Source organism: Sesamum indicum, linkage group LG1 (genome assembly GCF_000512975.1).
Source record: "Sesamum indicum cultivar Zhongzhi No. 13 linkage group LG1, S_indicum_v1.0, whole genome shotgun sequence".
NCBI lineage: Eukaryota > Viridiplantae > Streptophyta > Magnoliopsida > Lamiales > Pedaliaceae > Sesamum > Sesamum indicum.
The window spans coordinates 842,149-868,160 of NC_026145.1; the positions used below are offsets into that span (position 1 = coordinate 842,149).

Genomic DNA, 26,012 nt, shown 5'->3' on the forward strand with positions numbered 1-26,012 from the left:
GCTATTTTGAGTGGAAAACCTAACCTGATTCAATTAAAGCATTCAAGAGACCGCAAATAAGTACTGCAGACAACTGTGGCCCACCAACAGCAGTACCTTGCTCCACAGACTCAAGCACTTGAAATGCTTCATCAAATCTCCGGGCATCGCCCAAACCCTTCACGGAAGAAGAAGCAGTTAACATGAAAGAGACACATCTTTTACACCAAATTTCGTGGAAAATGCATTCTCGACCAAGAAATGAAGAAGACGGAGATTATGAAAGAAGTCTGAATCTGAGATAAGAATGTCTACTCTTATTCTAGAGAAACGGGTCTGTAATCCAGTTCTGATTGATTACAGACAGTCAATTGCATGCAAATTACAGGACTATAGAAAGGGGTTTGTTTCCTTTAACATTCCACATAATCCAATGCACACCTTCCAGAATCTCCCACAACCTCTTTACTTCTGCAACCATCCAAAGTGCAAAAGGCAATATCTGACAACCAATGGATAATCAGGTCAAACTAACAACCACCAGGATATAAATTATAATCTAATTTCACCACTTCTCTTCTTCCATCTTTCAGAGGTTCCATATCAATGGATACTAGGCAAATTAACAAGGTGAGAATGTCCTCTATGGTTCGATCTCCAAGCACTTTAATGAGGAGATAAGCTTGTAAACCAACACTGTCAGATTAAAATGTTTTTCTGTACGCATGCCACTCCAAAGACAACAAAAAAGCTTCAAAAATATATAATTTCGAAAACAGTACATCCCTAACTACTATTCTTGAGGCTGTTTCTCAAAATGGCCATGTAATCAACAAAATAATTGACCACCATTGATTATGAGAATAGGAGTTCCAATAATTGATTGTTGACCACCAATGATGATGAGAAAGGGAGTTCCGACCCTACATCGCAAGGTCAGCATTGAAGCAATATTGTTGTTGACATTTTACTAGTCTCAAACATAACAGAGATAATCCCCAAACCTGACATACTCAACCACAAAATACATTGTTCAGTGGAAGTTTCGAATACCTTCAAAAGTGTACCATAGGTAACATCATCAACCCCGCAGCTCTCAGGCTTTGACATTTCACCAAACACTCTAAGAGCCGATTCAATGTCTCGGCAATGGACACAAGCCTGCATTACAGCATTCATGACGATTGTGTTCAGCTGCCCGTGCTGCTTCTTTGCAATCTCTATTTCCTCAAATATCTAAAACAATAACAAAGCAAAGTTATTCCACTAGATATACCTGCTCAGTATTTAGTGTAGTATTAAACAAAAATCTAATTTGATGAAGATGAATCTTTACTATATTTTGGAGACCCCTGAATCAAAACATCAAACTCAACCACTCACTAAGACAACAAAGCGGAATTAAGCTGCAGAGAAAGCGCTAATTGCGTCTCACAGTATGAAGGACATAACAAACAAGAAAACAACAGAACTCACCTTAGCAAGCTGTCGTCGCCGAGTGAGCCGAACGACGCGAGACGTTAGCCACTTGAGGTTCACCTCGTCGGAAGACGGGGGGGATCCACGGCTCGGCCGTTTGCGCAGCTTGGTTGGACGGTGTTTGCGTAAATGCCTAGGAGGAGTTGTGGTACTGCAAAAGAGCGCCGACACTGACAAGGAAGCAGGCGACGACAAAAGAACCGGTGGAATCCCATAAACCGGCAGGTTCTGCAGCACCATCTCCATTGCCGATGGTTGATCGAGATTCAAGAAGCAGCCATTATTGAGGCACAAGAATTGTAGGCTCAGCAGCCAAGTATATGGAGGCAAGTAGAAGATAATGTGGGACAGAAGAAATCTCCCAACATATTATTAGATAATGGAAATATTATCATATATTTTGTCACGTGACTTTCCCAACAATTTAGCTAATAATGGAAATATAATTACTAGTTTTTCTTTTTATATTTCTTATTAATTAATTATTATCACCAAATTATATGGTCCAAGGTTCAATAACATAATATCCCCTCTTTATTATAATTTAAAGGGATAATTATCCTCAAGTTTGTGTTAGTTTTCATCCAAAAATCAGATTCAATTATCAGTAAAATTCATGAAATTTGCTGACATCAGCTAAAAAATTCAATGAAAAATTATATTTATTACAAATTCATTGTAGGTCAACAAATATATTTTTTTACTATATTTATACATCTTTAGACTATATTTTCACCTTTAAAATATTAGTTTTAATTTAAAAAAAAAATATTTGACTTACAATAAGTACGTAAAGATAAATATGATTTTTCATTCATTTTTTTTTGTTGTTGTTGTTGATGTTAGCAAATTCTATGAATTTTGCTAACGAGTTGATATATCTACCGACGGAAATAAATATTAGGATTACTAAATGTATATTTTCAAATCATAAAGAGTTCAAATGTAACTAAATCCAACACTTTCCCACGTAATAAAAATTCATAATTAACTTATTAAAATTAATTAAATCGAATATATTGTTAAGCAAGATTTGGACTTAATTCAATTTAGGTTAAATTTAATAAAACATGAATGAAAAGTTGAATTATCTGAGCCAACTTGTGATTTAATGAATTAAATTTACACAAAAAATAATTCTATTGTAAAAAAAGTATGCCCCATTAATAATAAATCAAAATTTAACATAAAACACAAAGCACGGAATTATTTTTTCTTCAATTTTGGATGAATTTATATCATTAATATGATAGGAAAAGGATTTAAAAAAAATATAAAATTTCAATAATATATCATATTTTGTAATATATAAATATACCAATGTAAATATGTAAGGATTAGGTTAAGTGTTTGATTGATGAGAATGGGCAAGTAAGGATATGTGCAAAAAGACAGTTAAGTGTTGTTCATAGGACTGTTTGATTCTTGATAATTGAACTTGTGCTTGAAATTCTTACAGCTATAGCCTTCTATGGTTTTCGTATCCTTTCCAGACAGTGAATAACACTAATCAAGCACACAGGCAGCAACAGGGATAACAGCAATCTGCACTGCAACTTAACTAGTGATAGAGTTGCCAAGAAAGATATGTGATAAATGAATAGATACAGTTATGAATTTCCTCTACAGATCCAGGGAGCGAAAACGGAGCAGTTCGTGGTGTCTTTGGGAAGTCGATGTGTTACGAAGCCCCTAGGAGTTCATGTAACCATACCTCAAAAGCATCGAGTGCCACCACTCTATTATTGTATCTGAAATTGGAAAACGATGATGGTCAACGACATCCAAGGAAGCCTATATATACACAGGGTGTTGGCAAATCATTTAAATGACGAGGCGGGAGGCGGGAGGGCGGGACTTTGACATATTAATCACTTAACAGCAGTTGGGGAGGTTTGATACTGATCCACAACCCCGTTGTTGAATTTACCACTTGGTTGCCTCACTTTGAAACTACCCTGTTTTGCTGGTTTCGGATGGAAAAGAGAGTTGAACATTTTCTCCAGCGACTGAGCTGTGTATTTCGCGTATTTGCTTGCACTTGGGTCTTGTTCGACCAGCGGCCCGTAATTTTGCATGTAGCTCCGGTAGACAGGCACGATAGTCTGAATTATAACCTGACATGTTTTATCCCGCAAATCTTTGTCTGGGATTACCCAGTTGGATTGTTTCTTGTGCATGTCGTCGAAAGCTTCATTAAAAGATTTCAGTCGCTGTTTTACCAGATTACGGGCCGTTGCACGCCCACCAGAAAATAGAATCAGACCTTCCCTGCTTAAAAGTGCTGGAAGTTTGCCCCAGCTTTCCCGCAGGAATATGGTAGAATAGTACTCCTTATACTGTTCATGTTCGCTTAACCAAGAGTCTCCGAGAAGCCCACCGAGCTTCGTGCCTTTCAGATACTTGTACAAGTGCCAGTGATTGTTCATCAAGAATAGATAGGACGAAACCGCGTCTTCATAACCCTTGGACCATGTTTCCAAGTTCAGCTCAATGGCTTTAACTAAATTCAGAAGCTCGCCAACAAGGATCCTCTCTTGGAATTTTTCATGCTTCCAACTTCTCTCGATGACAAGAACTTGTGTTAGGATTGGCTTATAGTCGTCCCCGAGAAGTTTGTTGCAGTAATCAGTGATAAAAGTAACCACTCTAGGAATACTGCAATCTGCGGGAGGCTGGGCATGTCTTTGCAGTTCAACCTGCACCAAAAGCTCCCAGAAAATTTCACAGGCCCCTTCGATCACCCTCTTGATCAGATCCCTTGTCAGGTTCTGTATTTCAGCACAGGCGTCTCCGCCAAAGAGTCGGTTGAAATCCAATCTTAGTTTACTTAGGGAAGCGAAAATGTCCAACAACTTGAGTAGCTTAATTGGATCCTTCTTACTTTCTGTGACTGTTTTTCCAAACTGCAGGAAAGCAAGAATTCCTGCTTGGGCGGCTATTTTAGCAAAACAACTCTTCCAAACATCCAAACCCATCCTCTCAAACACATCGTTGCAAAGTTTGTATTCTGCTTCAAACAGGTGCTTCACGGCAAACTCCAAATGCTTGCCCCACTGAGCTATATAAACCTCTATGCTCGCCACATTATTGAACTCGGAGACAGATATCTCAAGATAATCCAAATTAAGCGCTTGCAAACTTGCTCGAACATTTAAACTCCGGACCTCGACGTAAATGGATATACAATTGTCGAGTCTGCCATTAGCAATCAATCTCCCTAAAATAGCTTGTAACTTCTGGATAACAGCCACTGGCAGAGGCGACGGCGCAATGCAGGCTTGTTCACCAGGCAAGGTAGGAGAAGACATAGGCAACGGAACACTGTTCTCCGTCAACAGCCGACGAAACTCATTCTCCAATCTGTCCAAAGCAACTTCAAGCAGCCCACCATCAAGACGACCCTTCTCCTCACCAGCCTCCAGTTCCCGAAGACTCTTCAACGCCGTCTTCAAACCCGAGATAAACCGTGAGTCTGCCACCTTATTATCCTCCAAATACTCCACAATATCAGCCAACCACTGAATCGCCATCCCACAATTCTCTCCCAAAAACCTTAAGGCCTCTTCAAGACGCTTAAGCACACCAAGATACCCCGGCAGATCCAACTGAGGATCGGACAACGATTTCTCAAGGCCATGGATGGCATCAAAAACCTTAAGAACAGCAGCTGCAGGGACTACAGCTCTATTAATATGCCCACCAACAGCACTAAGAGCATCGGTTTGAGCCCGTATCGGTCGAATTGCCACTTCAAGAGACGGCAATCTCTGGTTAATCTCATCCATTCTAGGCCCAGTTTTCTCCAAAGACAACTCCAGAGCTTTTGATTTCTCTACACTGGCCTTTAACAACTTCCTAGCAGACACCAAATTCTCAATGCCTTTATCCATTACAGCCAGTGCTAATTTCAGACAAAACACACAAATTAATCTTACCAACAAGCAAAAACACTAATCCGTTCACACCTTCAATCTCATTCCACTATAAACTGAAACCCACTAAAGTAAATCAATCTGGGCTCTTGTAAAAACCAACTCCCATCCTCTCCCCTCACCAAACCCCACCAAATCTCGACCACAAAATCAGAATCAAGAATTCCCAACAACCCAATAGAATCAACAACTAACCCTCTAACATAAACCAACTTCTCCTCTCTTTTCGCTATTCAAAACATCAAACGACAAAAACAAGATCGAAAAAAACAAGTACACCGACTTCAAATAGGAGAGATCAGCACAAACCCACCAAGAAACACCGCTGCACGCTTGATCCCAAGAATGCGATGACTCAAAACATGTGCTTAGCAAGAGGGAAGAAGAAGAAGAACCCTAAATCGGGAACTGAAAAAGTATGTTCTTTTTTGCCAACGCTGCTCGCTTAAGTCCAATGAATCCAGCCAAAGTGCTCCACGGTCAAAAAATAAATCAATTTCTTTTGGTGTTTTGTTCTTCACTTCACTGCTTTTCTTTTCTTTTCTTTATAAAAAATGATTAGCCAATTTTGCAGTTACTGAAAAGAAGAATGGTTGAGTATCAAAACCCATGTGGTAATAATGGATTGAAGATCAGAAAGAGGGTGAATTAATGGCGACCAACTTCTTGTCCGATCGAGTTTCTCGAATTATTACCATGTCGGTCGCAAATATTTTAATCCAAGAATACGAGTATTTGGACACAAAATTATCTTATACATCCAACTTTGAAAATTGTACGCTGTTTTAGTTCTTGGATTCTCAAATGTAAATCCAACAAATATGTTTGAGTTTGTGATTTTCAATTCAAAGTGCCCTCTACCTCTTTTTTGTTTTCTTAGGTGGATGAATTGAAATACATCTTTATTTTCGAGTTTCTTAAATTTATGGACGATCTTGAAGCGAGAATGTTCGATTTTAATTTTTATGTCATGTTTGGTTCTTGAATTAACAAGGAAAATACAAATGATAATATTTTACTCACTTCATATACACTGATTTACGAATTTTGATTGAAAAATGATTTTTTTGGGCGGAAAGATCAATCGAAAAACGATGACTTACAAAATTTTATAAAATTGAGATAATAAATTAATAAAAAATATATATATAAAAATAAGTATAATTTAAATAAAAAAATATAATTACCATAATTATAATTCTTCTTCAATGTTTTTATGTATTGTGAAAGAGTAATTAAGTACTGAAAGAAATAAAGGGGGAATAAAAGAATAAAAAGGTGAAAACATGTGCACCAATTTTTAAAAGGTGTTTAGGAGAGTTTATAAAGTCTTTAAATTTTTATAAGATTTTCGTAGTTTATAAAATATTGATATTTTATAAATTCTTTAAAAAAAATTAATTTATTTTTAAAATTTTAACACGCTCTTTAAATTCTGATCATGATCATTACACAATCGTCATAAGTAACATATATGATAAGTTTCACGATTTTATTTAAATCCAAATATATCACGATGTTATTTTTAAAATAAAATCTAATATTTTATAAATTAAAAAAATATTTTATAAGGCGTGTAGCTCGACACCCTCTAATCCATAGAAATATTTCCTTAACGGCCATAACTATTTAATCTAATAAATTTTTGTTAGGGATAATTATATTGTCGTCTCCTGAAATTAAGTGTAATTATATATTGATTTATTGTAATTTAAAAAATAACATTTAATACTCATAATATTTGTTTCTGTCTAATAAATAGACTTCTTAATTGGTCAAAAAATTTACTGGATTTATTTATGTTAACAAAAGAGTTTAATGAAAATCTATATTGACTTATTGCTCAGTTATTTCAGATCGAACAAATCTTTTATTATCAAACTATCCTCTTAAGAGTATTTTGATCAGAAAAAAAAAATTTATTTGGTCTGCAATAAGTGATCAATAAGTCAATCGAGAGGTAAACATATTCAAATTTTTCGTTAATATCAACAAATTTAATGAATTTCAACAAACAGATGAATATATTTGTTAGATAAAAATAAATATCAAAAATAGTAAATATAATTTTTTGAATTACAAAAAAACATCAGCGGTGTAAGTACCCCCTCTCTCATGTCCATCCAGTAGCTCAGATGGGCACCGGCCCTCTCTTACAAAAAACAAGAAGACCCAGACTCCAAAACATTAGACCTGGATTTAGCATGTGGTCCTCCCACGTAAGGGTGATATAATAATAATAAAAATAAAATAAAATCGTCTAAATTTGCTCTAATCAAATCGAATTGAATTATTTTTTAAATTTAGAGTAAAATTGCACCGCACTATTAATTTAATTTTAATTTAGAACTTAAAAAGACAGTCAAAAACCACACTGCACCACTATATATAAAATTAAATTTTTAATTATATATAATAATTTGATAAAATGATTAATATTTTAAAAAAATAATAGTTTTTTTAAGTTGTTTGATATGATTGAAAGTAATGTAAATCTCAAATGCTTTCACTTATTTGGTACGAGAAAAATAGATTGAGGAAAAATACTGTATTTTTTTAATTTTGGTAAATAACCATTTTCTTCATTTTATATTAGTATATAAATAAATTAATATTATATGATATAATTTTAGTATATCAAAAAATTTAAAAACCTTATTAACAAGAATATATATCAAACAAGAGCAATAATATTTTTAGTAATAAAAATATTTATCGTTGACTTCGATGCAGTATACTTTCAGCATTTTTGTTACCTTTTCTCTAGCGATTATTTATGATTTTATATGCGAGAAGGAGGAAGGAGAATAGTTAATATATATATATATATATATTTGTCTTTTTAGCCTTATAATTTTAATTTTTAATGAAAAGAAAATTGAATTTCAAAGAGGTTTCACATGCATGAGTTTTATTTCCTCTTTACCTCTTCCGCTAATCAAACTCCACACTATTTCTTATACTATTCATTTTTATTTTCACTTCTCATTTTCACCCAAATCAAACATATAAATTAAAATTTTCTTATGTATTGGGTGAGAAAATATTAAATATCGTGAATTGCGCGAACTCAGTAATTACTATAATATTACATATGCTCTATCATGTAACTGATTTCTTGCTTTTCTCAATTTTAATCTAAGTTTGTAAAAGCTAAAATTAAAATTGGAGTATTTGAGGAAAAAATAAATTAATATGTAGAATTCTACCAATTAAAAATTTAATTTAATCCGCCGAATCTTAAAAACTATTTCAATTTAAATTTAATTACAAAAAATAATATAATTATTTATTACCAAGTACCCCCATAATTTTCTTGGATTCTGACGAGTCACACCCACTGTAATAAAAAATGGTATAGTTATCTGGTTATGCGTTGCCGCCCCAAATTCCAACTTTTTATAACTGCCCCCCCCCCCCGTCTTTTTGACTTTCTCAATTTTATCCTTATTCTATTCCTTAATTGCGAATCCTATGCACAAAAACACAGAAAAAGTCATTTTCATCAACTACTATTCATTTCAAGTAAATAGAAATATCTTGAAAACCACAAACACTTTTTCTTTTTGCTGATTCTGTCCCTACTCCTACAAAATTTACAAGAAAACCCCCTTCCGATCCCTTGATTCCAAACTCTGGCCCCGGGTTCTTTTGCTTTTCTTTTCAACCAACTCCCTCCAACTACTTGGAAATTACAAAAGGTCACCTTTTTCAGCTCATTGTCGTTTTTCCAATTCAATCCTTATGTTGACTCAAAACACCAATTGGGCAGCACCAACAACTGCGGCGGGAATCTCCTGCGATGCAACCTGAGTGTGCCGGTGCTCCCCTTCGTAGGTCACGATCAACATCGTCGGGTCGTCGTTAGCCCTCTCCACGTGCTTCCTCGCCGGGCACCCTCTGACAGTGCTGCATTTATAGTAACCCCTGAAGCATTTGGATTAGTGGATTAGTTGGCGAATACAATCAGAAGATGTGTGGAGAATGAAGATCTGTTAACGGACAGTGATTAGTGAAGGTGCATCGTGATTACCGTGGATATGGCGAGCCCTTGATTGGCTTCTGACCGTACTTTCTCCATGAGTACTCGTCTGGTGGAATATCTGCAACTTTTGAGCTAATAGCTGGGACTCTAATCGTTCTCTTCACCCTATGTTTTCTGCAAATTCGAATTTCAGTTAGTTTTCTAAACTTATATCGAATTGGTGTTGAATAATTTATAAGCTAATCAATAATTTTTTGAATTAATCAGCTCAAAAATACACACCTCTTTTTGCAGTGGCAGCGAGAAGAACCGGAGGTTTTGCCGGAGATGTTATCAGAGTGGTCATGCTCACGACACCTCTTGCCAGACAGCGGCGGCTTACCGGCGGTGAACACCGGTGCTAGAAGCATTGACGGAGATCCACCCTTTCCGTTGGATACGCTGCCTTCGCCGGTAATAGTTGACACAAAAGTCGAAGAAGAGTTCCCCGATATCGATAACGACGCCGATACGCTGAGCCCGTCCTTACCCATAACTTCACTCTGATCCTTCCCAGAAGAAGCACAAGGCTTGGTGAAATTAAGCGTCAACGGCTGAGCGGCCAGCGGGACTCCATCCTCCGCCGTGGCGGAAGAAACAGCGAACAAGTTTAGCGTCCGAGGTTGGTCAAGCCTAGAATCCGGATTTTGAGGTTGAGTACACCCAGTTCTCTGGTTAGGACACCCAACCTGAGCCAACGCCGGAGACTCAGGTTGCGGCAGAACAGGAGCGCGCCGGAACCGGGCGTGTCCTGTCCGATTTAGGATCGAAATCACCTTTCTGAACTTGGAAACCGTGAAATCCGTGATTTCTCTGCAGTCGAGCTGCTGATTCTGCTGGGAAACTGCTCGGATTAGATGGTCCATCGACTTCAATCCTGCCGATGCAGCTTCTTGAACCGCCATCTGCTCGTTGAGATTCGGGTAGCCGAGCAGTTCCACGGCCATTTCCTCGGCAAAATTGTGAATGGGATTGGGATGGGGGGAAGGGGAATATATGGAAGGGTTAGGTCACCGGGTGACCGGGTCACCAGGTTTGAGTCAAAGTTTGGAATGTGATCAAACGGCCAAGATCTGATTTTTTGAAAATTCAGAGAAAAAGAACAAAATATGGGCCTTTTGTTTCTGTTGAAAAAACTAGCCAGAGTGGGACCCAGTTGGTGGAATTGATATTGCCAGTTTAATCATTGATTCTCCCAGCATCGTGTGCAACCATTGAAGCGTATGGTACCACCGGTAAGAAGGTTTCTGGAGGTTTTCTGAATGGTGACGGCATGGGGGCTTATGTGAGAATAAGAGTTTCGCACGGGGTCGAATTGTGATTTAGTAAGAGTTAGGAATGATTGAGTTTCTCCGTGAAGGGCAAGAGTTGGTGAAAATTGAATGAGAATTTTGATTTGGTTTTTTATTTTATTAAAAGAAAATATAAGTTTTGATCAGTTTTTTGTTCCACCATTCCATGATTGAACCCAATTGAAAATTGGTTTTTATATATATATTTTTAATTTTATTATTTATATTAAAATATATTATTATATAATATATAAGATATTATATATTTTACTTTTAACTTTACCCTTTGTCCATTCTCTTTTCTTCCAATTCGTTCCTCAATTTTCAATTATTCATTATTCAAATATTTAAAGTATATTATTTTACTATTTTATTTTATATCGTCAAATAACAAGCTTAATTAACAATTTAGTACACTCTGATAATGTTTTTTAAATAAATGTTTAATATAATCATATGAATTTTATCATTACAAATTTTATTTCATATTTTAGTTTTAGATAATATTAAAAATTAAAATATAATATTTTAGTATATGTTATCTAAAAGTAAGCTTAATATTTTTAGTATATTTATTTTTGTATTATAAAAAATATATATAACTATAATTTAAATAAAATATATAATAAATATAACGAGTTGCGGATTATATTTAAAAATTTATTTTTTTAAAAAAATGACCATGTCGTTTATTGGAGCCATGACTCCTTTTTTTCATTTAATTTGATTTTATATAAAATTAATTTTTAGCAATATATTAAAGTCCAAAAAATTATAATATTAACAATTATATTAATTTAAAAAAATACAATGAACTATATAAATATAATAGTTTTATACAATCGTAAAAAATACAATAAACTATATAATTTTCTCGCCCCCATTTTGTATTGACTCATTTTATGCCTCATTATCATGACCACCGGGATTAATGTCCAACCAACTTGATATTGTTGTAGAACTATATTCCACATTAGCAAAGAGTAGTGTAATGCACAGCCAACTGTGGACGGATTTTGCATACAAGATATTCACACGTTGACAATAAAATTCTATTGAGCATATCATCATCAAATACCATCAGTTTCAACATTCAGCCTCGGTTGCTACAAGATAACATTCAGGTTGCTACAAGACGTCAGAATGAACATGGATTCAATACACATGTTGTCAAAATTGCAAATCGAGAATGTTCATACGGCAAGTGGACATAATTTGGTATCCCTTGCAGTCAAGCTCAAAAGATATGCACAGCATACATGATTAATGTTGCATCAATGGTGAAAGATTATTATGATTTAATGACTTACAGGAATACATATTTTAAGTGATTTGAACCTGTGCATTCCAAAAATTATTGGGATGTCCCGGAATTTAAGTTGGTCCACGTCACTACTATTTGTATATCTACACGCCCTGATCGAAAACAAACATTATGTATTCACAACGAGATGGATTGACTGTAAATGCGTGAAAGGCAATAAGTCCAACAAAGAGATTCTTCTACACAATCAAATGTGCCCGTGGGGGTTGTCAACAATAATTGTATAATTCATTGTATTTTTTTAGAATTGTATAAAAAAAATGTGCACTATTACATTTATAGTTCATTGTATTTTTTTAAATTAATACAATTTTAATATTATGATTTTTTTGAACTTTAATGTGTTTTTAAAAATGAATTTTATATAAAATCGAATTAAACGAAAAAAAAAAGAAGTCAAGGTTCCAATCCACGACATGGTCACTTTTTTAACAAAAAAATTAAATGCGAGTAATGGATTACGCCCGCGATTCTTATATTTTTATTATATGTTTTATTTAAATTATATATATATATATATTTTTTTACAATAAAAAATATTTAACCCTTGTAAAGTCTATCATCACATAAACAGGGATTAATTGAATTTTTGGTGGTTTATTGTGTAATTTCAATTCCATTTAATATGTACATACCGATGAAAATTGAAATATGTTATTAAATAACAATTTTTTTTGTTATAACTCGAACAAATGAAATTTGGCATATGCAACATAGATTATAACATTCAATGTGACTTGCAACTCGATCTATTCTCCATTTATGTGAGATATTGTCTGTCCTGATTTTATATAAAATTTATGATATTGTCTTTAAAAGACACATTGCTGCCAGAGTGAAGTTCTTGGAGTCTATAAACTACTCAAATTCATCGTCTGCAATCCGTATAAAACGTTTGTTTATATCATCATACTCCCGCGCAATGAATTTGTAATGGGCACATGACCTCGTCCCACAGACGATGCCAATTATCCAATCTGACTTTATATGAGCCGTACAATATTATCTTGAAATGCACCTTTTTAGGGACAGGAGACTGTGAGACATATAAGTCACTTAAGTTACATCAATAATATTATCGAGCTCAATTGAAATGCCAATTATCAATATCTTTTGTTAAACCGACTTATATCTAAAATTAATTATATAAATATTTTTGTTGAGAAATCTTATTTGTACTGAATATAGGGATCGATCTGAAATTTAACAAAAATATTGGTGCAAAAGAGTAATAATATTTTTTGTAATTAATAATGAAAATACAAGGAAGACTCTGGAGATTTTGACAATTACTATCATAAAAAAAGCTGACTAGAAATGAGACATATCACATGGGCAAAGGTTGACCAACTATTGCTTTGCCCAGAAAACCCTCCGTAGCCGGTATACCTTTTCTGAACCGTACGATTGAACCGAGGCCCATCAACCGTCACGATGCACTCAAGGTGTTGACCACAAAGCTTTTGTCACCCTCGAGGTTCCAATGTCGTATCACCTGTAATATGTTGCCATGTGGATAGCATTAGTGAGTGAGCTTCTATAGGAGGTGGCGGGTGGGGAGGGTGGCGATGGGCTGGGAGTGTGGAGAGGCCAGCGGGGGAGGGGTGGGTTAATTTTATTTAATTTATTTTTTAAAATATTAAATTTGTTTATAATATATTTAAAATTAGTAAAATATGAATTCTTAATTTTTTTAAAAAAAATTAAGATTCAATGGTTAAAATTAATTGATTAAATCTAAAAATTTTGATTTAATCAATATAGACTCAAAGATTATTAAAATATAAAATAATATATACTAAATAAAGCTATAACAGTTATTTAGTAAAAGAAAATTAACACCGTTAGCTATATTCAACGGAAAAGGGCGATTGAGCTACATTTAAAAAAAAAATTTATCTATTTTTAAAACACAGAAAAAATTTTAGCCGACTTTTTAAAATATAAGAAGATTATACATTTTAGCCTAAATTATTATTTGGACATTGAAGATTAATATACTGATAGCTGCCCTGCAGCTTTTAATAATTGTAAATTCATAATTTACTTTTAATTTACCCATTCGATTCAAAAAAGTAAAAGCGTGAATTTGACTGGACCAATTGAAATGGTTGACCAGACCACCACTTGATTCTCCTCCTAGGTTTTGGAACTTCAGACTTTTCTCCAACTTGATTTTGGGACGTTGTAATATAATGGGTAATTTACCAATCAGATTTGTTATAATTATAAATATATTATTATTATTTAATAAATTAAAAATATTTTCTCGCAATTAATGGCAGTATAAAAAAATATTCTCACAATCATCTATTAAATTATTACGATGGAGATATAGAGTATTTGTAATTTTTTAAATAATAAAAAAATATCGTAATGATGGCAACTTTCATGGGGGTCCGTTGTAATTTTTACCCCAATATAAATCATAACTCCCACAAATTTGAAGGATTTTATTTTTATTTTACTAAAAAAAATATTATCTTTTTTTTTCACACTAATTCGTGTAAATGCAAATCAAAATTAATTCTAAACAACCAATCATCAAAATCTGCACCCCGTGACCTACAGTATATTTATACAAATCAATCCTGCTTCTGCATAAAGACAGTAAGAAAAAATGAGTAGTTTGTACAATGATGTTGATGTTGTTTTAGGGTGTGTATTTAATTTTTCAAAAAGTAAGGGTGGTTCGTGTAAATAATATTAACATTTTTGGATAAAATATGCGTGGTTATCTAAAATATATGAATAATTTGTGTAAACAGACCATAAAATATCATAAATCAATATAATTATCCCTATTTTTTGTATTAAAATTCCCAAAATAATAAAAGAAGACTTGGGTAAAAAAGACTAAGAGTTTGTTTGTAGTATATTTGAAATATTGAGAAAGTGGTTGGACCAAAGTTAAAGGTTGATGAGAATATGGCTTTGGATCCCTTCATTCAAACATTAAAAAGAAAAAAAGTGGCCAACTTTTGACTTTTACTCCTCCATCTTTTAGATATTTATACAAAATCATATTCATTGTTGTTGACTTGAATTTTCATTCTAATTATCCCGTTCCTCTGAGGTTTTGTGTAATTATATCTGAATTCTATATAGTTTGAACAAAGTTATGTTCAGTACCGCCAATTTTTGTTTACATTCAGTAACTAAATCACTCTATTAGTTGAAATTCATCGAATTTGCTGATATCAGCACAATAATATTTATGTAAAAAAACCGTATTTTTCATCGATCAGTTGCTATTCACTTATTGCAGATCAAAATATTTTTTTCTAATCAAACTACCTTATACATCTCCGCACGCTAATGCATGTGAGGAGGTAGATCTTCGTCCTTATAATTGTAGTTTTGTTAAAAGATGTTTGTTTGACCTACAATAAGTCAATTTGGGGTAATTATGATTTTCATTTAATTTTTTGCAAGCAAATTAACCAATGTTCGAGTTTAACTATTACATCATATTATATGCAAATAAGGGTACTAACTATTAAAACAAACTCGATGTGTTTGTTTAAATTTTGTATTTATTTAAATTAAATAAAACCACATAAAATAAATGAATAGCTGACTAAAATTAATAAATAAATTAATGTTAAATGTTTATAAGTAAAAATATATTAACAAAATTAATATATATATATATATATATATTTGATGTTTGGATGCATCAAGTTGCAAATGATGTCACGTGCAACTAAAGCAACTGACATGGAAATTGCAGGCCTGCTGTTTACCACTTCAATTAGCCCTAATTCTCTTTTATTAGTGGGACAACGCATCAACTCAAATCTCAACTACAATTACTTATCTATATTAACGGTGAATATCAATTTATCCCCATGTGATATTAAAAGTGAGCATATTATTCTTTATAGAAAAAAATATAGCAATTTATTTTCATGTACTTTTTAAAATGAAGCATTTACCTCCTTATACAGGGAGGTAAATTGTTTCATTTTAAAAAATCATAGAAGGGTAAATTGTTCTATTTTAATAAATATAATGAGGTAAATCGCTATTTATTTTTTCATAAAGAGTTAATTTGCTCATTTTCGATACTACAAGGGGGTTGCTTGCATTTTTTCCTCTATATTAATATTAAAAAAAAAAGCCTTTTCTTTTATAAACTACAGTTTACGATATCACGATATAAACTTTTCGGGTTTTATTATAATTTACTTTATTCTGATATTACAAATGAGCAAATTATTCCCTTTAAAAAGATACTAGCAATTTACTTTCTCTATTTTTTTAAAATGAAGTAATTTACCTCCATGTTTAAAAAGGTAAATTGTTTAAAGTTACAGTAACTTAAATTGCTATTTTTTTTCATTGGTAAATAATTTGCTCATTTGCAGTATCACAAGGGGTTGCTTGCATTTTCGCAAAAAAATTTTGGTTGTATCAATAGTACACATAATTTGTTTTTTTTTTCTTTTTTTGAAATGCGGTGTGTCGGTTTGTATTATTATTTTTTATTTATGAAATATTTTAAATTGTAAAAAATTATTTATTATATGCATACAAAAACGACGTGACACGAAAACTAATATACTACTAAACACAAATGATAAAAAAAAGAAAAAAAAAAGATTGAATAGACTAAAGTGGTTAGCTTCATCATTGAAAACGATTATTAGGTTAACTTAGCCTTAAACGACAACTAAGCCTTAGTCATAATTTAGGTAACAAGTAAGTACTTATGATAATTAAGTGAGAAAGCGTTGACATTTTTAGGTTTTAATCTCCATCAAATCAATGGCCACCAACATTTGGTCCACACTTTTCTTCTAAAAAAAAAAAAATTAAAATTCACGTTTCGCACCACGATGCTTTAAAAAAAAAACTATTATTAAGTATTTTTTTAAAAAATTCTTACTCAAATTAAGTTCAAAGAGATCAAATCAATTACAAAACAAGTGGACACACTTATTACATAATCAATTATTTTTTCAAAATATACACCAATTACACTACAAGTATATTGCATTTGCCATATAATTGGCTCAGTCGCTCAGTTTAGCCAAAGCCGATTTGTGTTAGAATTTTAATTAATGAGGTTTAATTTAATTAATAAAATTCACGTCCAACCATTATGTGAGTATTAATATAGTGCAATAATAATTTGATTAATTATATAAATTGGAAGTTGATAATTAACATATATTAACGAAGGTGTCAACTCACTCAGGGGCGTTGACATTTTGCTCCATAAGTCAGCTTTCAATTTAAATAACCAATCCCAAAATCAAGGAAGAAAAAACAAAAAGTAAACGATACATATTATTACAAAAAAAAAAACAGAGACAAAGTTGGCATTAAAGTTGACTTTGTGTGTGTTGGAGATTTAAATTATTAGATTAGGGTTCAGGAATATATTTTGATGTTATGGTTCTGATTAAATTTAGGGTAGGTCTTAGATCATGTATTAAATTTAGGGTAAGGATTTTTTAATTTTTAGTTTTCATTTTAAGGTATATATTAGTACATAATAATAATATTTTATTAAATCATAAAAAAAAGATCTACTAAATATTTAACAAAATACTACATTTAATCAAAATAATACATAACATTTTGAATGCTCATCTTGAATGAAAACCAATCCATGCAACCAAGTTTTTTATGTTTGCTCAGAAAATTTTTTTATATGTGAGTGTGAGAGAAAGAGGGTAGTGTGTGTGAGAGATATATATAAGAGTGTGTGTGTGTGTATATGAAGAAAGAGACTTGTGAGATTTTTTTTATTTTTTTATTTTTTGTGTGTGAGAGAGAGATGTGAGAGTGTGTGTATATACGAAGCAAGAGGAGTTGTGAGCGTATTTGTGTGTGCGTGAGAGAGATGTGAGCGAGTATGTGTATACGGGGAAAGAGAAAATGGTAGATTTTTTTTATTTTTTTGGTATTTTAATTTATGGGTTGAACTCATTAAGATCCATATTATACCTCTTATCAACCCGTACAAAATATAATTTTATTTAATTCTAACTCATATCAACCCATTTTAAAATATAACAAACCCAACCCAAAAGATTTTGGGTTGGATTGAACCCCATGCGTCTTAACACATTTTGTCACCCCATGCGTTTTATGGTTGATTTTGTGGTGCTTAATGCAAGTGAATAAACAATAGTAATCTGAGAGTAGGTTTCTGAACTTGTTTATAATTATTAGACTTAAATACAATTATCATACTTAAAGTATGCTATCAACGTTTAAAATATTTTCGAAGCCTAAAAGCCTTCAAAAACCTTACCGGATTTGACAGTAAATGACTGAAATTTGTAACCCCCATTAATTTTTATACCTAAAAAGTGTTGGATAAGTGATAAGAAAGCCAATTAAATAATTTATTTTCGCTTTGTAATATTGAATTAAATGAATAAGAGTAAGTATTTATTCGGCTTTATTTTATTGTTCTTATTCCTGTATTTTTTATACATTGCAACAAAACCTGCATATCACTAATCAACTAATAAAATTGGAGTGCGCATTTGATGACAACTTTGGAACCAACTTTCAAGGGCTATATTTGGAACTTCTAAATCGAGAATCCCAATAATGGGTATCTAGGATTTTGTTGAGACTTGCACCAAATATTTCATCCATATAATTGGTGTCATATTTTATCGGTGACAGACGTATAACGTCTATGCAATTTTAGTGGGTGGTTGACAAAGGTTGTCAGTTGAACTAAATCGTTAGGAGTCGTCATATGGAAACAAATGTGGCTTGGTCAGTATGAATTAAACTCCTCTGCTATGATAGTATGGGATTTAGTCCTCAAACTTGAGGTTTTGCGCAATCTCATTGTGGGATGACTCTATCTAGGACCTGTCAAACGATGATTGTTATTATAAGCCTTGTTCCTGTACAGTCAGAACATGTATGAAGACTGGTGAGTTCCAAGAGCGAGTCCATCGCTTCTAATGAAATGATAGCGATCTCCTATATATTCTGATGTGTATTATGCTCTCGAGAGTGTATCTACAACGGATGATCAAATAGAAAAGTGGTTTTCTATGTTGATAAAGTGGATAAACACAATGAAAATATTAAGTATATATGTCTAGTTCATGATGAAAATCGATGACCAATTTAATGCCTCTAGACTAAGCCCAAGAGATGATTGATGGAAGGATTGTACCCATATAGCACTCAATGGCCATGGAAAGATCATGGACCATTGTTAGACGCAAACCCAAATCTAGTTGATGTGATCCTATAGGCACACAAAATACCACTCAAGAAGTAGTAAAGTTAATTTTAGAAGAAATGAATTAATTTAAAGTGTTTAAATTAAATCGAAAGATTAATTGATGTGATCATTTAAATATAAGAACCTGTGTGATGGGAAGCCCATGATTTATTTAATGGATTAATTAAAATTGAGTTTGGTTCAGTTAATTTGATAAGATCAATTTGATTGGATCGCATTAATTATTTAATAAGATTAATTAATTAGAGTTCGGGACTTGAAAATGTAATGAGATTAAATAATTGAGGTTAGACTCAAATATTTGATAGAATTAATTTATTGGGCTATGGGTAGAATTCTTTATGAGAATAAATGAATCTCAATTGGACTTTCGGAATTAACTAAATTAAATTCAATAGAAACACAAGTCTACAGTTTTATTTTTTGAATTAAGTGCAATAAGCCAATGTTTATGTGTGTATGTAGCCCATTGTACATACTTCTGACTTGACATGCAATGTATATATGCATACATATAACTTGTACATATAATGTCTCTTATGTGTGTGTGAAGTGTATAAGTTTGTGTATATGTCACTTTGTATATGATACAAAAGACAATATTCCTCGATTACTCTTATCATCTGGACCGCCCCCTTTCTCCTATTTTTTTCTCTCTATTCTCTTGTTTTTTTTTTTTTTTAATTAGTTTCAAACTAAAGCAATGTCCTATTGAATTTGAAATACTAAGCTAATAATATAATCAAGTCTCATATATTACACATACCTTACCTCTAGTAATGTTTGGTGTAGAGCGCCTTGTGATGCAGTGTGTGTTCGATGTAAATGGGATCTCGTTGGCCTCTGCGTGAGCATACAGTTGGAGGAAAAAAGTTTGAAAAAACTTTAAAAGGTAAATTTTCGTGATTACAATTTTACTCTATGTTACAATAACAACTTGTTTTATATCAAGGTTTTTTTTTTATGCTTGTTGAGTGCTAATTTCCTTTCGATTCAGAATTTAAATATACTTATTTCATACTTCCTTTACATCCTTACCAAGTCCTGGCTATTTCAATAAAAGTCATATCATTGTTGAATATTATGCTTTTTTGAAAAAATATAAAATAAAAAAAAATTCCAAAAAATCTCAAAATTACCCTTTGGTGATAGGAAACCGATGGCAAACCTATATAACGTTGTGGTTGAAATAAAAATGGAGCAGAGAACTTGCAAAAACTCTCAAGTATCTCCCATAAAAAAGGGTTGTAAGTTTACAGTGTAATTATAAACTAGCTCCCCTGATATTTGGCTTCATTATTTGAAAAATTATAAATACCATTTTCAAGTAAAAAATACATATGTAGCTCCTGGACCATGAGATCAATATTACTATTTTGCCCTTATTGATTTTTTCTTAAAAAAGCTATTTGAAAAAATATAATATAAAAATTGAGGGTGAGTAAAATAAATAATCCATATGGTATATTAGTTCATAAAAATATTTTAATTTTTTTTTTATAAAATTATAATTTAAAATGATATTTTAATCAGTTGATTACAAAAATTAGATAGAGAACTAAGGGAGACTAATAATTTTTCAGAACAATAAAGATGTATTTATAATTATACCGATTTTGAGGGAATGTAGCCTTGATTTATTCTATTTATGTTTGGATTAATGGATTCGAATGCAGTAAGTTCAAATCTTTGATGATATTAATATGTTTCGACTCTTATTTTGAATTATATTTTGTGAAATATTTATAAATTTAAACTTATCTTGATATTGAGGGAAATTCTATATTTTAATCCTTTTCATCAAATTCAAATATTTTTAGATCAAGGAAAATATCCGAGGGGTATTATGGTAATTACGCATGAAGTACTGTGACCGTTTTAAAAGAGCCAGGAGAGCTAAGCCTGTGGATCTTAATCCGACTACTACACCAGCCGCTAGGGTTTTTGCTTCAACTAGGGTTTCAGGTTCCTCTCTTTCTCTCTTCTCTATCTTGAACTGAAATCTTGCTTGGTTTGCTGTTCATTCAGTAAGAGTGAATCATCTATGGATCTGTAGGTTACATTTGTGCGTATATGTTTTAGTTATGATTCTCAATTACAGATTCAATTTTATCTCCTAATCGATCTCTAGTTTTGTTTTCTGGTAAACAAAATTCAAGCTGTTTGTTGAATCGTTTTCAAATTGGTTCGCTTTTATTTTTTATTTTTTTTATTTTTAAGGTTTTGATCTTTTAATTCTGCGTATCCCTTGTTACGCGCTTTTCCACAGGAGTTTTAGATCAAGATGTCCAGGGTCTATGTTGGAAACTTGGATCCGCGAGTCACTGAACGCGAACTCGAGGATGAATTTCGCGTGTTTGGAGTTATCAGAAGGTAAATCATAGTAACATAGGGGGAGAGGGATTTTGGTTATTTATTTCAAATTAATGAGAGGGCAATATGCTACTAACCCATTTATTTACCTGTTTTACTCGGGATATGGTGTATTTACCAGACTTGTAGGGGGAATTGCTGTTAGAAATTCTTGTGGTTTATGTTGCAATTGGTGTTTGCACGTAAGTTGTTGTTCTTACCACAGACCAATCGTTCTCATTGTAACTGGAGAGATGTGTATATTTTACAATGATGCACCTATTTGGGCTGATTATTTGGTACTTTTTTCTTGTGTGTTCTTTACTCAGCTTAAATTCTGTTTTCCAAATTCATGAGTCATGGCATTTAAATGTATTTTTTTACATCAACTTTTAAAATGTATATGGTTCTGATTCAAACAAGCATTCTTACATGGTTCAGAAATGTAAAACAATCTTTTACTGAATGGAGACAGGTTGGATGTCCAGCTGAAAGATGGGTTTTCAGCATCATGTTCTTGTTCTGGTTATACTAACAGAAATGTCATGCAAATATTGTCTTAGAAATATTTCTTCATCTATTTTATTAGGATAAACTATGTTAGGCTTATTTGTTTGAATATTTTCTGCAGTGTGTGGGTTGCCAGAAGACCCCCTGGTTACGCTTTCATTGACTTTGATGACCGGAGGGATGCCCAAGATGCCATCAGGGAACTTGATGGTTAGCTTGCTGATATTATTCGTTTACTGATGCACTTGCTGTTCTATAACTTTATCAGTCGCAGCTTTATTTTGTTGTTTCACTCTTTTGTTTTTCTAGTTAGTTTCTGTTCTTGAATGTAGTCATTCCAATATGAAATGTCGTAACATCTTCCCATCACATATTTGCTGAATCTGTTGAATGTTCCTTTTCTTTTTGTTGTTTTCTTTTTGCATTTTCATTTCCAAAGCTCGTACTCATTCAATTAAATCTGCAGTTGGTGTTAGTATTTTTGTTGATTATATCTCCTTTTTCTGAACAGGTAAAAATGGATGGAGGGTTGAGCTATCACACAACTCCAGAGGTGGAGGTGGTGGTGGCCGTGGTGGGGGTCGTGGACGTTCTGGTTCTGATTTAAAGTGTTATGAATGTGGTGAGCCCGGTCATTTTGCCCGTGAATGTCGAATGCGAGGAGGTTCCGGAAGGCGTAGGAGTCGCACCCCACCTAGGTATCGCCGGAGCCCGAGTTATGGTCGAAGGTAAAATTTAAAAGATTGAGGACTGGAAAAGAATCTTGATATTGAAAATGGTTAACAATACGAATGGACATTATGGTTACAATTGGGGGAGAAGAGTAAAAAGCAATATGTAAATCGAGTATTTGATTTAATGTATACCTGTCTCTTGTCAACTTTCTTTTTACTTAATTCTATTGCTATGCTGGCATAGGAGTTACAGTCCCCGTGGTCGGTCCCCTCGACGTCGCAGTTTGTCACCCAGAGGTCGCAGCTACAGCAGGTCGCCTTATCGTGGACGGGATGAGGTGCCATATGCGAACGGGTGAAGTCCTATTCTCTCCAATTGAAATGCGTCCTTTAATGCTTAATTTTTTAATAAACTTATAAATAGAATTGCTCCTTTGTTTTTAATATTTATGCAGAAAACTCTAGAACAGGTTGAATAAAGCTGTTTAGTTATTGTGGCAATATAAATTTTGCTGTAGTTGAGCAAACCTGTATGCATTTAGTGGGTGGAAACTCAAGTCACTTGCTTAGAAGATAAATAGTCCCCTGGGGAAATGTGGGGTCTATACTTTTGTTATTTTGATAACTATATGCAGGTTCTAAGGCAGTCCACCTTTGAAGAAACATGAATGCTTGAGTATGTTTTAGTCATGGAGGATAGTGTTTGGCGCAACTTTAGGACTTTTAGTGGTTATGTATGATTTCACTACGGTCGATAGCTAACTAATCTTTGGAGTTAAAATTCGCTAATTTTCTGGAAATTGCCAAGCATCTACCCTAATATTCCAGTGCTTATTATAGTTTTGTCGGCGTTAAAATTGATTAATTTTCTGGGCCTCTGACTATTACCGAGTATCCTCTGGTGGTAGGAAAATGAGTGCTGGTATTTAATTTGTTTGTGCTTTGATGGTCATATTATTGCTATCCTTCTTATTTGATTTGCATTTGTATCTGTTATGCAGAAATGGGATTAGAGAAAGACGCAGGAGCAGGAGTTGAGCTTGGATCCATTATTAGGACATTTGAATCTATGAAGAAGTTTTTCGAATTGTGTCTTTACTATGCTTCGACTTATTAACGACTGTGTAAGTGGGGCGACGCCCTCAGCTACGACTCGTGGATTTGGTTGAGTGTCATTACTACTTCAGTAGTAAGTTTGTCACTTTATCCTTATTATCCCGTAATGCTTTTGAGTTTACCTATGAACTATTCTCATAACATCTTAAATGTATATCGATATGAAATTCCTAGCTGATATCTTCTATTGGAAACTTATGAAGAACATTGCTAAGAGTTTATGATTTTGTTTTTGTGTCGAGGTGTCTGCCTGGTACTGCTTCATTGGTTTTGTGCTTCTGCACTTGTGGTTTCGACCTTCACTGCCCTGCTGTGGGATCTTCAATTTGAATGATTGTGGATCCCAGCTGGCTTCTCTGCTAGATGCTTCTTTTCATTGCATGTCTGCGGCTATGATGCGCCTCTCCTCAAATAGTTATGGTATTTGATTAGATTTAAGGATGATGAACGGCTTCACACACGCTTCTGGCAGGTACTTAATCCATTACATGGAAGTGTCACCATTTGACCTGTTCCTTGAACTACCATAAGGATTTCCTTTTCCAAAATGGGTTTGTTCTCTACTTTTTGTTTATGAGAATTGAAGGTTAAATTAATTCCTTATTAAAATTGAGTAATGTTTGTTGAGTTCAAAATCAGTTTTCTTCTTCTTCTTCTTTTTTTTTTCTGAAAACTTGTTTGTTGAAGGATTAAATTTCTTTGTTTTATGTGATATGCTTCTGAACAGATTGAACCTTTTTCTCCGGAAATTGATAATGAAAAACAAAACTGGAGAACTCAATATCAGCCAGTTTCAATATGACTCTGAATCACTTGTTTTGGTTTGTTGGTATTCCTGTCACTACTACTTGAGTCACTTTCAAGTGGTATTGATTAGGATTTTTCTTTTTTCATAAAAAAGAGAAATGATTTCCGTATGGTGTCCAACTCTTGTTTCTCCCTTTGAGGTCCAAGCTTGATAACTTTGAAAATGATCTCTGCAATATGCCTTCATGCATCATACAAAATGGCTTGTTTTCAGTTACTGTTTGTATTTGCTGTATTCTCCTCACTTTTCTTGCCTTATCTTTTCATGTTTTAGTATTATTTGTCATATTTGGGTAAGCTGGTTGAAACTTCAGCTTACACCTTTGCGGAAGGTGACTATTATTTGAATGCAAGAAGCTGGGATAGGTGCAAATATTTTGTATTATGAATGTTTTTTTATCTAACATATTTTGGGTCTGAAGTGACTCGGCCTGTATTTTCATCAACGTTGTATATTACAATTATGTATTGTAACTGGTTTTCCTACAATAGTGGGCATATACTTGGAATTCTTGAAATGGGTTGAAGAAACTGGATATGAAATGTGCATTTCGGTCTCCATACAAAAGTGCATACGTCCAGGCTTATGGTCTCAGTAGAATGTCGTAGCCCAAATAATCCTTTCACAATGTTTCCTTGTCTATGGTTGATATAATCCATGCACCCCTTTAATTGTATCATGGATCAAATGGACAACATTCAACCCCCCCTGCCTGAGGGGTTAGAGTTTTGCTATTGTGTTTCATTGCTGGACGCCAGTAACAGTAGGACTTTGAACCGGCATCTGTTTTACGTAACCTTTACCCTACCATTGTCTGCTGGACAATGTTTTGTTCATCCGGTGAGGCTGGAAATCTTATATGTCCTAAATTTTCCCCTAGTTGGGAATTAGGAATACATACGCAGTTAGGAATAGGAAGGAAAAAGGAATATGCTGAGGTAGTCTATGCAAATGTGCAAACATGTCCCCAAATGGTTGGTGTGTTTTTTTGTTGAGGATTATAAACTTAAACTATTTGAGCCCTGATCTCATATTGATGTCAGTTGGTGGCCGGCATGTTGCTGGCGTTGGAATAATGCTATCTTCCATGTAACAGGGTATTACTTGTTTTGAACTTCGCTGTCAGGGTTATTGCTTCAGCGTTGGGCTTCAGACTTGTGGCTTTTTGTTTGGATTTAGCTGTGGGTCTGATCCTTTGCGCCTGTGTTTTGAAGTATGGTAGACGCAATTATTTAAGTGTGGTGTTTGTTGAGAAGATTTGTTTCTTAAATTTGGCAATTGGACGATA

The 26,012-nt window shown here is 33.4% G+C and overlaps 4 protein-coding genes across 6 annotated transcripts in view; 1 reads left to right on the top strand and 3 right to left on the bottom strand.

The window, feature by feature from the left end:
- Positions 1-1,811, bottom strand: part of LOC105161127 (pentatricopeptide repeat-containing protein At5g10690) — a 12,298-nt gene extending 10,487 nt beyond the window's left edge. Inside the window, exons 1-3 of the mRNA XM_011078759.2 lie at positions 1,456-1,811; positions 1,033-1,215; positions 25-157 (exon numbers count right to left, since the gene is read on the bottom strand). Coding sequence (XP_011077061.1) covers positions 25-157; positions 1,033-1,215; positions 1,456-1,704 — 565 coding nt within the window. The 5' untranslated portion in view covers positions 1,705-1,811. The remainder of the gene's footprint in view (positions 1-24; positions 158-1,032; positions 1,216-1,455) is intronic.
- On the bottom strand, positions 2,859-6,097 carry LOC105161305 (exocyst complex component EXO70A1-like). The gene has a single exon (XM_011078979.2). It carries the CDS (start codon positions 5,349-5,351, stop codon positions 3,330-3,332), a length of 2,022 nt encoding a protein of 673 aa, XP_011077281.1. The 5' UTR covers positions 5,352-6,097; the 3' UTR covers positions 2,859-3,329.
- On the bottom strand, positions 8,893-10,395 carry LOC105161390 (probable WRKY transcription factor 11). The gene is made up of 3 exons (XM_011079098.2): positions 9,661-10,395; positions 9,427-9,552; positions 8,893-9,320 (listed from the first exon to the last, which is right to left on the bottom strand). Exons 1-3 carry the CDS (start codon positions 10,362-10,364, stop codon positions 9,146-9,148), a joined length of 1,005 nt encoding a protein of 334 aa, XP_011077400.1. The 5' UTR covers positions 10,365-10,395; the 3' UTR covers positions 8,893-9,145.
- On the top strand, positions 21,155-25,241 carry LOC105161477 (serine/arginine-rich splicing factor RSZ22-like). 3 transcript variants are annotated; one of them, XR_002287642.1, is made up of 7 exons: positions 21,155-21,229; positions 21,534-21,637; positions 22,248-22,336; positions 22,638-22,854; positions 23,045-23,155; positions 23,802-23,989; positions 24,159-25,241. XR_002287642.1 is itself a non-coding variant. In XM_020696192.1 (6 exons), the coding sequence occupies exons 2-6, from the start codon at positions 21,549-21,551 to the stop codon at positions 23,836-23,838; spliced, it is 543 nt and encodes a 180-aa protein (XP_020551851.1). In that variant the 5' UTR covers positions 21,155-21,229; positions 21,534-21,548; the 3' UTR covers positions 23,839-24,096. The 3 variants fall into 3 exon arrangements, 1 of the variants encoding a protein (XP_020551851.1); XR_002287643.1 differs by having other exon boundaries at positions 23,054-23,155; XM_020696192.1 differs by lacking the exon at positions 24,159-25,241 and having other exon boundaries at positions 23,802-24,096.

Coding starts and splice junctions, on each gene's coding strand:
- LOC105161305 (XM_011078979.2), bottom strand. CDS start 5,351: ATGGATAAAGGCATTGAGAATTTGGTGTCTGCTAGGAAGTTGTTAAAG.
- LOC105161390 (XM_011079098.2), bottom strand. CDS start 10,364: ATGGCCGTGGAACTGCTCGGCTACCCGAATCTCAACGAGCAGATGGCG. Junction 9,553..9,660: donor CGCTGCCACTGCAAAAAGAG/GTGTGTATTTTT, acceptor TCGAATTTGCAG/AAAACATAGGGTGAAGAGAA. Junction 9,321..9,426: donor AAGGGCTCGCCATATCCACG/GTAATCACGATG, acceptor CAAATGCTTCAG/GGGTTACTATAAATGCAGCA.
- LOC105161477 (XM_020696192.1), top strand. CDS start 21,549: ATGTCCAGGGTCTATGTTGGAAACTTGGATCCGCGAGTCACTGAACGC. Junction 22,337..22,637: donor TGCCATCAGGGAACTTGATG/GTTAGCTTGCTG, acceptor TTTTCTGAACAG/GTAAAAATGGATGGAGGGTT. Junction 23,156..23,801: donor GAGGTGCCATATGCGAACGG/GTGAAGTCCTAT, acceptor TCTGTTATGCAG/AAATGGGATTAGAGAAAGAC.